The sequence below is a fragment of the Petromyzon marinus genome, chromosome 77 (genome assembly GCF_048934315.1).
Source record: "Petromyzon marinus isolate PM22_M1 ecotype Great Lakes invasive population chromosome 77, UKy_Petmar_22M1.pri1.0, whole genome shotgun sequence".
Classification (NCBI taxonomy): domain Eukaryota; kingdom Metazoa; phylum Chordata; class Hyperoartia; order Petromyzontiformes; family Petromyzontidae; genus Petromyzon; species Petromyzon marinus.
The window spans coordinates 4,869,419-4,885,569 of record NC_133743.1 but is presented as its reverse complement, the minus strand read 5'-3'; the positions used below and the strand labels follow the sequence as shown (position 1 = coordinate 4,885,569).

General features: G+C 50.7%; 1 protein-coding gene across 2 annotated transcripts; it reads left to right on the top strand.

Moving 5' to 3' along the window:
• Positions 1-218: 218 nt before the first annotated feature.
• Positions 219-15,457, top strand: LOC116957589 (E3 ubiquitin-protein ligase TRIM11-like). 2 transcript variants are annotated; one of them, XM_032979829.2, is made up of 6 exons: positions 219-834; positions 1,377-1,472; positions 3,348-3,581; positions 3,703-3,725; positions 4,065-4,165; positions 9,619-15,457. In XM_032979829.2, the coding sequence occupies exons 1-6, from the start codon at positions 277-279 to the stop codon at positions 10,167-10,169; spliced, it is 1,563 nt and encodes a 520-aa protein (XP_032835720.2). In that variant the 5' UTR covers positions 219-276; the 3' UTR covers positions 10,170-15,457. The 2 variants fall into 2 exon arrangements, with proteins under 2 accessions (XP_032835720.2, XP_032835719.2); XM_032979828.2 differs by having other exon boundaries at positions 220-834; positions 4,062-4,165.
• Positions 15,458-16,151: the final 694 nt, after the last annotated feature.

Below are 16,151 nucleotides of genomic sequence, written 5' to 3'. Positions count from 1 at the left end.
AGATGAGCAAACGCAGCTGAGCCTGGCCGATTTACATTAACAAAATTATTTTTTTTAATGCCAAGGTTTGTACAGTTGCCGTGTTCGCCCTGAAGCTGCTGTTTGCGCACCAAGAACATGGGTTCACATGCCAGCCAGCGACTCATGATGTCAGTGACGACAATGCAAATATTTTAAGTATTTTACTTCCCTTTTCACTGTCGCTATAAGAGAGAGGTCCTGGTCCAGCGTCTCTCTGAGTCACACAGCGAGCGATCCCAGCGAAGCCCATGAGTCATGGCGACCGCGACTCCCAGTGAGAGTGTGGATAGTGAGCTGCGCTGCTCCATCTGTCTGGACACGTTCGTCTGCCCCTCCACGCTGAGCTGCGGCCACTCGTTCTGCCTGCGGTGCCTGGAGGCCGCCTGGGAGACGGGGAGCAGCTTCAGCTGCCCGCAATGCCGAGCGACCTTCCCTGTGCGACCCCAGCTGAGGAGAAACGTGGCCCTGGCCAACCTGGCGGAGCAGCTCAGAGTTAGATTTGGGATGGCCACGGCCGTCTTTTGTGACAACTGCGGTGATGGCCACACTCCTGCAGTGAAGACCTGCCTGAGATGCGAGATGTCCTACTGTTTTTCTCACTTTAGGCCTCACCTGAAGAATCCCAGGTTGAGAGACCACGCTGTGGTGGATCCCAATGCGATATTGGATGAGAGAAGATGCCCCAATCACAAAAGGGAGCTGGAATTCTACTGCACAATTGACAACAGCCTGGTCTGCTCTACCTGCATTATCGCAGATGAACACACAGGACACAAGATCCTGACGGTGAAGGACGAGCACGAGGCAAGGAAGGTGAGTCCCTCAGAGTGAGAAACCGTAACACGATCTGACCAATTCTGTCACTCAGCTACACATCTGATAAAAAAAAAACTGTCGTGTGTTCATGCTCTCCCTTTTAAAACTCACTCTGCCTGTGCAGCTAATCTCCTGGTTTGCATTTCAGGAAAGCGCCTCAGAATGTATTGAATCCTAGGGTTTCATTAAACATAATTGCCGTATGAAGTAATTAAGTGGACAGAACTTTGAGACTGATATCACAGCCACCTGAGAAACAATTCTAGTAGATTTATCTTCCAAACTAGACAGCTGTGGTCACATGGGCCCATAGGTCCGAGTCGGTAGGGACACCAAGCCAGCACGGCTCCCGCTGGCTGCTGTTACAGCGAAGCATCAGCTTGCCCACTCCCCGTGCCCACCGTCTCAGTCGCCGTACAGAGGCAGCATGGAGATGAGGGCTTTCACTGTGGAGGGGTCGTTGCGGATGGAAGGGTTGTGTGAGGGGTGGCTCAGGGGGCTGGAGTCTCCCCCTGGTGATGTCTCGTCTCTCACTACAGACGCGCGCAGGGAAGGAGATGCGAACGGTGGAGGAGAAGAGGAAGAAGGCGGAGGAGTCCGTGAAGCGGATGGAGGCCGCTCGCAAGGAGGCGCAGGTACCGTGTTCGGGTCTAGCTCTTTGGCCCCTATGACCTCCACCCAGCACAGAAGTGGTGAAGGTCAACATTTATTCAAGCGAACTTTGTGCAGCGTCGTAACTTTGATGCCTCCTAACTATATAATTTACTTTCGAACTCAACATTAACTACAAGGGGGTTGCACGTTCATGATAAACGCATTGGCGAGTCTGCCACGACGTCGGGTTACTCGGCATTGCGTCTTCCACTCCTGTAGCAAAAATAAATGTAGAGAGTGCCACGGATTTTCCGGGTGGAGCTGTGGTGCAGCTGTAGCGCTGCACGGGAGGTCGCACCGTCACAGACGCAGAGGCACGAAAACCGCACAGCTGCACCTCACACCATCCATAATTGCGTCACCGGAGTTTATTTAAACTACAACTATTTTTATTTCACAAGGTAAGGCCCCACTGAACCATGCAGCTCTTTTACAGAAGGAACCTGAATATCACAAATCATAGCTCAATCAAATGGCTTATCAGATGTAAATTGATAGCAGCCAAATATTCTAAATACTGCACTCTAAACTCTTGCTTGAACCAAGAGACGCTTTTGGGCTCTGCAGGTTGTTCACAGCAGATAACGAATGCCTTGGACTCTAAACCCGAGTTGGACGCGTCGGAAAGCCCGACCTGGATTACGGCAATTCTAAATGTGGTGGGAAAACCCGGAGGACTCAGAGAAAAATCCATGGGACCATAGGGAGAGAGATGCAGACTCCAAATTTACAGCAGGAATCAGGGTCGTGATCGAACCCACGACCCCCTGTACACCAGGCGAGGTAGTTAACAACTCGCCACATCCCGTCGTACCCACGAGAGGGCCCCCATCGGACTCCGCGTGCCCGAGTCTCAACAACCACGACCCCAGCGCCCTCTAGGGGAGAAACAAGAAGAGAGCGGCACCCCTCTTGCCTCCTTGGCATGGATCGACTCAGTCCCATGGGCGCCTCGTCACTGAAAGCGACCTGGCTATCACAAATGATAGATCAACCAAATGGCTGACATCTTCATCATCATCATCACGTGGAAATGTATAGCAGCAGCCAAATAATCTAAACGCCTTAAGATAAATATGGAAACATAAAAACCTATAGAGATACATAGGGACACAGAGAGATACAAAGAGACCCATATTGATACAGAGAGACCCTTAGAGACCGATGGAGACCCATATATATAGGGACACAGAAATAGATAAAGACACAAACACTGTATTATATATTTTTTATTATACCAGGTAATGCCCACTGAGCTGGTAAGCTCTTAATTGGATGCGATTTAGCTAGCACAAATGGTAGATTAACCAAGTGGCTGATATCATCATTTTCACTTGGAAATTTATAGCAGAAAAATATACGTAGGGACACATATCGATACATAGACACCCATATACATACCAGACACATCGAAATACCTAGAACCCCATAGAGACTCATTGAGATACAGAGACCCCGAGAGACACATAGAGACCCATAGACTAAACTATTTTCTATTTTACCAGGAACGGTTCCATTGAGCTATGTAGTTATTTTTCAGAAGCGACCTGGCTATTACATAATGATAGCTCAACAAAATGTATGATTGTAATGTTGAAATTGATAGCTGCAAAATACTCCGAATGCGCGACATTGAGTCTAAATATGGAGTGAAAAACGAGGGGACGGCAAGAAAAATCCACACAACCACAGAGCGAACACAATAACTCCAAATATGAAGCAGGCGTCGGGGTCAGGATCGAACCCCGACCTGCTGTATACCAGGCGGAGGAGTCAATATCTCTAAGCCACTGCGGCGCCCCCACTCACACACGGAGTGGCTCAGGGAGCCAACCGCGGTCCCCGTGTCTCCGCAGGAATCAGTGGCCGAGATCAGGGATCGCATCACGGGCAAGTTCGCCCACCTAAGGAAGGCTCTGGACGAGGACGAGAGGGAGGCTCTATGTCGCGTAGCCGTGAAGGAGCGCGAGCTGCTGTCCCGGATCGAGGAGGACATCGCTCGTCACAAGCGGGAGATTGGCGAGCTCAAAGCGGCGGCCGCTCACCTGCGCGCTCTGCAGCACGAGATGAACTCGCTCGCCTTCCTGCAGGTGGGGAGCGCCTCTGTGGAGGCGCCGTTTGGGTGTCCAGAACAACAGAGCGGGCAGTGGCAGGGGGACTCGTGGTCCAAGGCTAGAGACGTCATTCATGCTCTCTCTCTCTCTTCCACAGGGGCACTTGGAGGTGACACGAAGGTACAGATCCTTAACGTCTCACGGTTGAACACTCAACACGGGGCTGTGTGTATTAGACACAGGCTGTGTATGTGTGTGTGTTAGACACATGGGCTGTATATGTCTTTGTTAGACACGGGTTGCTGCCTATGTTTGTCTGTTAGACACATGGGCTGTGTATGTGTGTTAGAAACATGGTGTGTATGTGTGTGTCTTAGACACACTGGTTGTCTGTGAGACATGCACTATATGTGAGACGCAGGCTGTGTATGAAACACGGCATGTGCGATGGAACCCATTTGTTCTGATGCTGTGGTGAAACGAGACTGTGTGTGATGCTGTTGGTGGTTGTCCCAGAAGAGAGATCCCAAAGGAATCTGCACCCCCACCTCCCACTTCACTGGACGTCACCACGATCCGTTGCCTTGAAAGGGTTATGCGCAGACTCCTGCCTCTCGTCTGTAAGTTCCTCAGTCTTGCACCCGCATGTTTCGCTGTGTTGCACTGCACTTCTGTGCTCCCCATCTTCATCAAATTTCAGTTAATTTTACCAGGTAAGGAACCCGCTGAACCATGTCGCTCTTTTCAATAAGCGACCCGACAATCACAAATGATAGATCAACGGCGTGGCTTATCACGTGGATATTTATAGCAGCAGCCAAATCGTCTTAATGCACATTTATTTGTGTGGGTGGAAAAACGCGATGAACCAGAAAAAAATCGACGTGACCACAGGGAGAGAGAGGCAGACTCTGAAAGAGAGCGACATGGATCAGTGGGCTCTACCTCGTGAAATGAAATTAGTTTAACAGTTTTAATATTCTACTAAACCCTACTGCTGGGTACTGGGACACGTGCTGTTAGCGAGCAGCACCTATGAAGGCCGCACGACACACGAGGGGGTGTGTGGCCAGCACCACGCCCGGCCACCTTTGTCTCCCTAGTGCCAAATGTATACACATCACACCAACAGAGGGCAGTGCAGCGTGAACCATTGTTGTACTGCACCTCTACGCTTCTACGTTCACGATCCCCACCATCGCAAACGCGCACCGACGAAAGCGGTGAAGTATGGTCAAATAAACTCCCCCCCCCCCCAGGACGCGCACGGTGCGGGGAGGCGCACATCCAGCAGCGGAGTGACACAGTGTCTCTGCGTGGATGTGAGTGTGCGAGGCTCTGGTGGCTATTGTACAGGCGTCGTGTTTGTAGAGAGACGCTGTGAGAGTGGCGTTAACATCGTAGTGCTGGCATCGTCACCACTGTTCACTGCGACTGCACACACACCCATGGTCATGTTAGTGCAGTGCAATAAGTATAAATGATTTATTATTCATTAATTAGTAATGAATTTTTATTTGAAGCTTTCGTGACTGCAGGAATTCGTACTCTTTGGTTCTTTGCCTCGATGTAGCGGTAGCTCTCGCTGTTTAATAGGCTGTACGATATGTCTCACTGGCACGGCCACCGTTACGGTGGTTCTCTTGCGTTGACACGCTGGCCTCTCGCAGTGCAGCAGCCAACGCCGCAGCTTGTGTTCCACACAGGATTGGCGTTATGCCCGGTCCTCTGACACAGACATGCTATCGTCCCATTAAACTCGTTTACATTGACATGCTATACTCTCCCATTAACGCCCCATTAAACTCGTTTACATTGACATGCTAATCTCTCCCATTAACGCCCCATTAAACTCGTTTACATTGACGTGCTAATCTTCCCATTAATGCCCCATTAAACTCGTTTACATTGACATGCTAATCTCTCCCATTAACGCCCCATTAAACTCGTTTACATTGACATGCTAATCTCTCCCATTAAACTCGTTAATTTTGACATGCTAATCTCTCCCATTAACGCCACATTAAACTCGTTTACATTGACATGCTAATCTCACCCGTTAAACTCGTTTACATTGACATGCTAATCTCTCCCATTCAACTCGTTTACATTGACATGCTAATCTCTCCCATTAATGCCCCATTAAACTTGTTTACATTGACATGCTAATCTCTCCCATTAACACAGCCGCTGTGCATGCGTGCGGCGACGGGACTCCTTTCCCTCTCTGACCCTGCCTACTAACCATTGGGTTGCACCCACCTCAAACCTAAATAACCTCTTGTTGCAGCAGCTCTCCCGCTATATTCTTTCTGGTTCAGCAGTTGTACTGCTATATTATTTTTTCACCTGAGGACGATTGCTTGTGTTGCGATCATAACGTCGTGATTTTTTTTTACCTACGTGACTTTACCGAAAGAACCAAATAGTATAGTAATGCATTATTATTCACGAATGAGTATTAGTATGCGTACACAAACACTAATGAATATTTGTATGTGTAGACATATACTGACGAATATTTGTATGTGTAGACATATACTAACGAATATAAATATGTGTACACAAATACTAATGAATATTGGTATGCGCAAATACTTTTGAATAGCATGCCTACACTAATACTAATTAATATCAGCATGTGTGCACTAGTATTAGTAGGTGTACACAAATACTAACGAATATTAGTACGTGTCAAAAGATGCTGACGAATACCAGTACTGTATGCATTTGTGATACAAGCGCTAATGTATCCCATGACCACAACAACACAACAGACAACACAACACGAGCGCGTGTGTGTGTGTACATGCCACGTGTCTGTGTGTACACGCCACGTGTCTGTGTGTGTGTACACGCCACGTGTCTGTGTGTGTGTGTGTGTACACACCACGTGTCTGTGTGTGTGTACACGCCACGTATCTGTGTGTGTGTGTGTACACACCACGTGTCTGTGCGTGTGTACACACCACGTGTCTGTGTGTGTGTACACACCACGTATCTGTGTGTGTGTGTGTGTACACGCCACGTGTCTGTGTGTGTGTGTGCACACACCACGTGTCTGTGTGTGTGTACACACCACGTGTCTGTGTGTGTACACACCACGTGTCTGTGTGTGTGTACACGCCACGTGTCTGTGTGTGTGTGTGTGTACACACCACGTGTCTGTGTGTGTGTGTGTACACACCACGTGTCTGTGTGTGTGTGCACGCCACTTGTCTGTGTGTGTGTGCACGCCACTTGTCTGTGTGTGTGTGTACACGCCACGTGTCTGTGTGTGTGTACACACCACGTGTCTGTGTGTGTACACGCCACGTGTCTGTGTGTGTGTACACGCCACGTGTCTGTGTGTGTGTACAGGCCACGTGGCTGTGTGTGTGTACACACCACGTGTCTGTGTGTGTGTACACACCACGTGTCTGTGTGTGTGTGTACACGCCACGTGTCTGTGTGTGTGTACACGCCACGTGTCTGTGTGTGTGTGTACACGCCACGTGTCTGTGTGTGTGTGTACACGCCACGTGTCTGTGTGTGTGTACACACCACGTGTCTGTGCGTGTGAACACATCACGTGTCTGTGCGTGTGTACACGCCACGTGTCTGTGCGTGTGTACACGCCACGTGTCTGTGCGTGTGTACACGCCACGTGTCTGTGCGTCTGTACACGCCACGTGTCTCTGTGTGTGTACACACCACGTGTCTGTGTGTGTGTACACGCCACGTGTCTCTGTGTGTGTACACGCCACGTGTCTGTGTGTGTGTACACGCCACGTGTCTGTGTGTTTGTACACGCCACGTGTCTGTGTGTGTGTACACGCCACGTGTCTGTGTGTTTGTACACGCCACGTGTCTGTGTGTGTGTACACGCCACGTGTCTGTGTGTGTGTACACGCCACGTGTCTGTGTGTGTGTACACGCCACGTGTCTGTGTGTGTGTACACGCCACGTGTCTGTGTGTGTGTACACGCCACGTGTCTGTGTGTGTGTACACGCCACGTGTCTGTGTGTGTGTACACGCCACGTGTCTGTGTGTGTGTACACGCCACGTGTCTGTGTGTGTGTACACGCCACGTGTCTGTGTGTGTGTAGACGCCACGTGTCTGTGTGTGTGTACACACCACGTGTCTGTGTGTGTGTGTACACACCACGTGTCTGTGTGTGTGTACACGCCACGTGTCTGTGTGTGTGTACACGCCACCTGCACTGTGTGTGTGTACACACCACGTATCTGTGTGTGTGTACACGCCACGTGTCTGCTGTGTGTGTGTACACGCCACGTGTCTGTGTGTGTGTACACGCCACGTGTCTGCTGTGTGTGTGTACACTCCACGTGTCTGTGTGTGTGTACACACCACGTGTCTGTGTGTGTGTACACTCCACGTGTCTGTGTGTGTGTACACACCACGTGTCTGTGTGTGTGTACACGCCACGTGTCTGTGTGTGTGTGTACACGCCACGTGTCTGTGTGTGTGTACACACCACGTGTCTGTGTGTGTGTTTACACACCACGTGTCTGTGTGTGTGTACACGCCACGTGCCTGTGTGTGTGTTTACACACCACGTGTCTGTGTGTGTGTACACGCCACGTGCCTGTGTGTGTGTGTACACGCCACGTGTCTGTGTGTGTGTACACGCCACGTGCCTGTGTGTGTGTACACGCCACGTGTCTGTGTGTGTACACACCACGTGTCTGTGTGTGTGTACACACCACGTGTCTGTGTGTGTGTACACACCACGTGTCTGTGTGTGTGTACACACCACGTGTCTGTGTGTGTGTACACACCACGTGCCTGTGTGTGTGTACACGCCACGTGTCTGTGTGTGTGTACACGTTACGTGTCTGTGTGTGTACACACCACGTGTCTGTGTGTGTGTACACGCCACGTGTCTGTGTGTGTGTACACACCACGTGTCTGTGTGTGTGTACACGCCACGTGTCTGTGTGTGTGTACACACCACGTGTCTGTGTGTGTGTACACACCACGTGTCTGTGTGTGTGTACACGCCACGTGTCTGTGTGTGTGTACACGCCACCTGCACTGTGTGTGTGTACACACCACGTATCTGTGTGTGTGTACACGCCACGTGTCTGCTGTGTGTGTGTACACGCCACGTGTCTGTGTGTGTGTACACGCCACGTGTCTGCTGTGTGTGTGTACACTCCACGTGTCTGTGTGTGTGTACACGCCACGTGTCTGCTGTGTGTGTGTACACTCCACGTGTCTGTGTGTGTGTACACACCACGTGTCTGTGTGTGTGTACACTCCACGTGTCTGTGTGTGTGTACACACCACGTGTCTGTGTGTGTGTACACGCCACGTGTCTGTGTGTGTGTGTACACGCCACGTGTCTGTGTGTGTGTACACACCACGTGTCTGTGTGTGTGTTTACACACCACGTGTCTGTGTGTGTGTACACGCCACGTGCCTGTGTGTGTGTTTACACACCACGTGTCTGTGTGTGTGTACACGCCACGTGCCTGTGTGTGTGTGTACACGCCACGTGTCTGTGTGTGTGTACACGCCACGTGCCTGTGTGTGTGTACACGCCACGTGTCTGTGTGTGTACACACCACGTGTCTGTGTGTGTGTACACACCACGTGTCTGTGTGTGTGTACACACCACGTGTCTGTGTGTGTGTACACACCACGTGTCTGTGTGTGTGTACACACCACGTGCCTGTGTGTGTGTACACGCCACGTGTCTGTGTGTGTGTACACGCTACGTGTCTGTGTGTGTACACGCCACGTGTCTGTGTGTGTGTACACGCCACGTGTCTGTGTGTGTGTACACACCACGTGTCTGTGTGTGTGTACACGCCACGTGTCTGTGTGTGTGTACACGCCACGTGTCTGTGTGTGTGTACACGCCACGTGTCTGTGTGTGTGTACACGCCACGTGTCTGTGTATGTGTACACACCACGTGTCTGTGTGTGTGTACACACCACGTGTCTGTGTGTGTGTACACGCCACGTGTCTGTGTGTGTGTACACGCCACCTGCACTGCTCGTGCCGCTACTGCGCCCACGTGGCCGTGACCGCTGTGCGAGCGTCGTCGCTGTCCTCACCACAGGTGGACGCTCACCGACTCTGGACACAAACTCAGCCCACAACCGCCTCCAGATTTCCTCGGATCTCAGGACGGTGATGGTGAGCGGTGTCCCCCAGAGTCGCCCCCATCACCCACACCGCTTTGATGTCTGGGGACAAGCCCTGTGCTCTGAGAGCTTCTCGTCGGGTCAGCACTACTGGGAGGTGGACGTGGGGAGCGTGGAGTTGTGTCGGGTTGGAGTCGCGTACGGCACGATCCCACGGAGAGGGAGTGGTGATGAGTGCCTCCTGGGAGGGAATGACGTCTCCTGGTGTCTACAGAAACTTGGCGACAGCTTCTCAGTGCATCATGGCGGGGTAGTGACGTCACTGTCAGTGCCGGAGCCTCAAGGGAGAGTCGGGGTCCATCTCGACTGGGACGCGGGGCTGCTGTCGTTTTACAGCGCCGACTCCATGGCGCCGTTGCACTCGTTTCACCAAACCTTTGCTCAGCCCCTACATCCTGGGCTTTTGGTTGGGTGGGGTAAATTTGGTGACTCAGTGAGGATTGTGGATCTGAGTGGTGCGTCCTGAGAGCGGTGAACGTGAACAGCATGGAGGGCAGACACCACGACGCACGGTGCTCGTCAGCCTCATCACCATCACGCACAGTGCCACGCCTGTGACTGGCTGGTGGCTGTCGGTGGCGAGGGGCTGTGTGGCTTTCCATCACAATGGGGGGCTGAGCGTAAACAATCCTCGCAACTTTTCTAAGGGGGTGATAAAATAAGTACTGCTCTGTGTTTGAAGCCAAAGTGGATATATTCACCCTGTCAGAGGAGTGTAGCTGTAGTGTAGGGGTATCAGTGATTAGCAATGGTGAACTGGGATGTTGTGGGGGCTACCGTCCCCCGCCATCACCGAATTGTCGGGGCCGCTGTCCCCCGACTCCCCCGTTACATTCATACTACTACCCCCTGGCAGTTCTGTGGGATTCAGGTTACCGACCCCCGACTCCTCGCCCCCCTGTACCCCTGACTGTGTTGTCGACCGCGTAGGCATGGCTCAATTAGTGGGCTTGGACGCTTTACGCTTGCGGCGCGCTATGCGGGTTCAATGGCGGCGTACTGCGATGAGCGTGTTCGTGAAGCAGGACTCCGTCCTGCGCGTGAACAAATGGGCACGGCGTACCGATGCGTGACTCCCGTACGCAAACAAATGGGTATGGTGCGCCGATGCGTGATTCCCTCACACACACGCTCTACGCACCCAGGCAATAGCAAACCCGACGCCGCTACCTGCCCAGCCCCGTACACCAATCACACTCGAGAGAGTTGGGGTCGGGGGTGAGAGGGCAGGGGCGTTTGTCGTGCGCGCGCCGCTGATTGGAGGGAGCCACTCCGCTCCAATTTAAAGGGCCGTTTAAACAGCCGTGCATATACGCGCACACCAGGCGCTTAGCTCTCTGCTTCGCTGCAAACAACCGCGCGTGCACGCGACCGCAAGACCCTCCCGTAAACAGTCGCACGGATACGCAAACGCCAAGCACTCCCGTAAACAGCCGCGTAGGCATGCGCACACTAAGTACTCCGCCTCGTTGTAAACAACCGTGCGTGCACGCGATCACCAGACGCTACACTCCCTTATTCGCCGCAAACAGCCGCGTATGCGCGCGAGCACAAAACACTCCGCCTCCCTCTTCATACTCACAGCGACCATGACACAGTTTTATCCTCTATTAGCGGTTTTATTCCCCCCGAATATCCCGCATAACTGCGTGTGTCTGTGTGAGTCAGCAGGCCCTCCTAGCTTATCCTTCGGGAATCCTAGGCTCAATTTATCCTGCCTATCGCTCCGCTTTCTACCCTCGATTAAATAACCCCACACTCACCTCTCTCTCTTAATCACGCTTACTTCCACTCTGATGCGCTGGAAGTTGTAGAAGGGCGATGCTGTGGGTCGTCTCCGTAGAAGGTCGTGCCTGGCTGCGCTGAAACTTGTCACATGGACGATCCGAACGGCCGGCTCCGATTCTCTGTGGACTTCGATGACTGGGAGAACTCAGTCTTTACCGTCTCAATCATGCACTTGCTCGCCTGTGCCCTTTTGACCAATCGGAGGTTGAGATATTTCTGTCCCTTTGACATTTGGGATCCGTAATCTCATCTATAACAAAAGTCATTCAGTTGCTTCCGCACTCATGCCACCCTGTCTATTCAGATATCGGAATGTTCCTGTCCCGTTGTTATTTGGATCCGTAATCTCACCTATAACAAAAGGCATTCAGTTCCTAATGCTATCTATAACAGCAGGCATTGATTTCCGTACGCCCCTTGGCCTCCTGCCCAATCGGAGGCCCGGATTTTCCCGCCTTCTCCGGTACTTTGATCATGCTCTGGTGACGTCACCGTTGTGGTTTCTCGGACGTCCGCTCTCCGTTCTTCCCGCTATCGGCCCACTGACTCGTGTTTGTGCGTGTGCGGTTTTCACTCGCGGTGGCTCAACAGCCTCCGCTGTGACCACGTAACTTTAATGTCAGGTCACGGTGCCGCGGTGTATGTCAACCTCGGGGGTAGATCGCCCAATTTCCCAGCCGCAGGAAACCATGAAGCTTGATCCCATTAGGGGCTTCTGGATAAAAACCTGTCGGCCAGGTGACCTTCCCTCCCGGTTCTACGTGGGGTGTGCGTGCATTCATGTGGGGGGGGGGGGGGGGGGGGGGTGTTGTATATGAGCCTTTTCAAAAATTGATATTAACAATATTTGCGTTTTTAACATTATGAGACCTCCTTTGCCAGAAACAAGATATAGGAATAGGTTTTACCTTTTTAACTGGCACAAAAAAACTGACACCTTTATTCAAGGCATCATGTTTGCAATGACCACAACACAAGCAGTCAAAATGCAAACAAAAAAGACAACTCTGATAATAATATGCACTGTCCTTGAATTTGATTGGTCCACACCCGAGACACTAAGAAAAGCTGTCTCGGGTGTGGACCAATCAAATTCAAGGACAGTGCATATTATTATCAGAGTTGTCTTTTTTGTTTGCATTTTGACTGCTTGTGTTGTGGTCATTGCAAACATGATACCTTGAATAAAGGTGTCAGTTTTTGTGCCAGTTAAAAGGGTAAAACCTATTCCTATTTCCAATATTTGCGTTATATATAATATTTTTTTAACAAACAAAAAAAATAATCAATAAAACCCGTAAGCCAGGCACACGAAAAACCAGATGTCGATCATAAACAGACCATTAAAAAATAAAGAAATAATAAAACTCTCGAGGCGGAGATGTTAGCAGCTATCTGCGAAGATCTCCAGATGAACAAGAGTTTGATGTGCCCTAAGGGAGGTCACGCAGAGGGAAGCCCTCCGCAAGCCAGAAACGAGGACGCCCACGGGTTAAACCATATATATATCCTTTGTCATTAAAACAACGGTTCAAATTTAAAATGCAATGACAAGAATAAGCTAAAGTTAGCGGTCCTCGCGCTCACTCCAATCAAGACCAGGCCACCAGATACATCAGTGAATTATTATCCAATAATTAATTCGCTATCAAATGATTTTCACCTTTAATACTTTTACTGTTAAAACAAAGCTTGGAGACAAAATACCGAGTCACATCAAAGGTTATCGAGAAGGAATGAGGCGAACGGGCAAACTTACGAAAGAGTTTAAACAATATCCCAAGCAACCCCGACCACCTTTGTCTCTCTCACAGCGCGGAGAAGCAGGAATTACACCTTATCACAAGGGGCCATCTGGAAAAGCCAGCCGGGTTTGATGAGGAGACACACCCCACCCCACACACGGCAACCAGGCAAACAAAGTTTTAAAGAAAATTGCAATATACTATTAATAATAACAACGTGTTAACCTTAAACGATATTCCATTATAGAACCTTACAGAACCAAGGGATATGGATTCCAACAATCTGGAAACGGACCTCTTAAACTCAGGATGAAAATTATTTTTCTTTCTAATAACTCCATCATATCAATGCGAACCTCGGTAACCCCAGAGGGGTGTCGGGAGAACGTAGTTACAAACACGAGTCTTGGCGAACATGGGACCAAATTGTATTTGAGAAATATAAAGTCGAAAGTATAAAAAGATAATTACTCCCGACCACCTTTGTCTCTCCCGAAGAGCGCGAGAAAGGAATTTCACGCCAGGGCAAACAGATCGTTATCGCAGGAGCCATCTGTACACACACACACGAACTCACACACACAGACCCCCCCCCCCCTTTTCCACTGCGCAGAGAGAATTGTCTTTGAATATAACGGTCAGCCGCATTTTCAAAAGTCAGTGAAGTTAAGTCAAGAGTCAAGACAGATCAGCGAGTCAAGACGTCCACAGGACGAGCAGTCGCATGGAGCGGCTGGCTCCGAGCCTCGCTGAGTAGCGAGGATCGCTGAGTCGCGATGTATCAACAAAAGTGAGCCATACAGAAGTGGAGGAAACCTGCTGTCAGCGAACCAGCACGGGCGCGTTCGCGCACTTCAACAGAGAGAGCACGTGCGACTCAACTCACTCAACTGAAGAAAAAGCTTGGCCAGCCGCCAACAAAGTATCAGCGAATCAGCGCTGAGAGCGCTCGAACATCTCCACAAAGAAAGCACGTGCAACGTGGCTCAACCAGCAGCGGAAAAGCACGAGCAGCCGCCAACAACTTCAGCAAACCAGTGACCAAGCGCGTGCGACTTGAGTCATACAGCAGTGGAGGAAACCTGCTGTCAGAGAGCCGCCAACAACCTCAACAAAGAGAGCGCGTGCGACTCGGCTCACTCAGCAGAAGAAAAACTTGACCTGTCGCCTGCGAGCGCAGCGTCAGATACTACAGCAGCGGAAAGAGCGCGCACCGGCGCAGCTCATACAGCAGTGGAGGAAACTGCTGTCAGCGAATCAGCACGGGCGCGTTCGCGCATCTTCAAGGAGAAAGAGCGCGGCCAGCAACGCCAAGCAAGAGCGTGCAGCAGCTCAGCCAGCAGTGGAGAGAAACTGCTGTCAGCGAACCAGCACGGGCGCGTTCGCGCGTCTTCAAGGAGAGGGAGCGCGCGCCACCAGCGTGCCATCAGCACCAGCATCAGCACCAGCGCGTGCCAACAGCGCGCCACCAGCGTGCCACCAGCACCAGCACCAGCGCGTGCCAACAGCGTGCCACCAGCGTGCTACAGCGCGCAACTTCGCGTCACCAGGGCTGAGGGAAGCGGCCCCGCACTCAACACCCATCGGCGCGACGACGGCGAGCGTCGTGCTGACTCATCCAGCCAGCGGTGGACAGAAACTGGCAGCCGTTCGTATGCCCAAACCCCTCACCCACACTCTTTCCCTCACTCCCCCACCGCGCCGCAACACACAGGAAACACATTTTGTACACACGAGATGCTAACCTCAGCGTCTGCTTTACGTAAAGAATTGAACCAGTGATAACGAAGACACACGATACGCATATCGGGATAATCAAGAAGGGTTGCCACTCCAAGGTGGTGCATTAAAAATCAATTCATAACGAAAAATACTGCTGTCATTGAGTTGCATAATAACCAATCGCCCTACTGTTAAAAACGTGATAAGAATTGACTTGAAGGTCTATGAATGGATGTGGTACTGTGTGGGCAATGTTTAAATACGAATTTACATTATAAGGTTAAGGTTTTGATAGAATAGTATGCATGTTTAATCTCTCTCTCAACAACCGATTGATTGTGTTACGCGTCGGGAATTAACCACAGGTGCCGCTATCGAGGTGAAACAACGCAATCGTGATGGTATCATGTTAACGCTGTGTTGAAATTCCAAGGTCGAGAATTTTCATATTATCCAAAAATTAAAGTTAGCTAGAGAATAAAATTGATTAAAGCATAAAGGTTGTGTGTGATTCTTCCTGAAATTCTGCATAATATTGTTCTGCGTATGAGATCTGAATCCTGGGGACCTATCATAAGCACACTATCACCACACATAATCCATAACACACATAATTCATAATGTTCAATCGAGAGTAATCGTATCCTTATCGATAATACGGAATTAAAGAGCAGAGTCGAATCGACTCTCTCTCATTCACGCTCACAACGCCTGCGTCACTGCATACGATTAATTGCGTTATTCCAATTCATAACACAATCCTCGTCACCGAGGCTCGACCTTATAATCCTTAACGACCTGCATTATCATAACCACGCCCACTCGCATAAATTAATACGATTATCTCTCGAATCAGCATAATTTATGCGCATAATTACACTGATTAACATAATTTAGGATAAATTATGCAAATCTCAAATTTCATTTAATTTTCATAAATTTTCATAACACCTATATATACAACGGGGGGGGGGGGCGGCGAGGGCGCGCAGCGTCGTCACTGTGGTGGGTGCGGCCCCGATGGAGCGGCACCACAAGCGGCGGCGGCACCACAAGCGGATGTCTCAGAGAGCACCGGCCTCGGGAGAGTGGCGGGGAATCCGAGGCACCGGTGGCGGCGTCGCGGCGGTGGGTACAGCCCCGATGGAGCGGCTCCGCTGCGGCGGCACCACAATGTGTTTCTACAACAACAA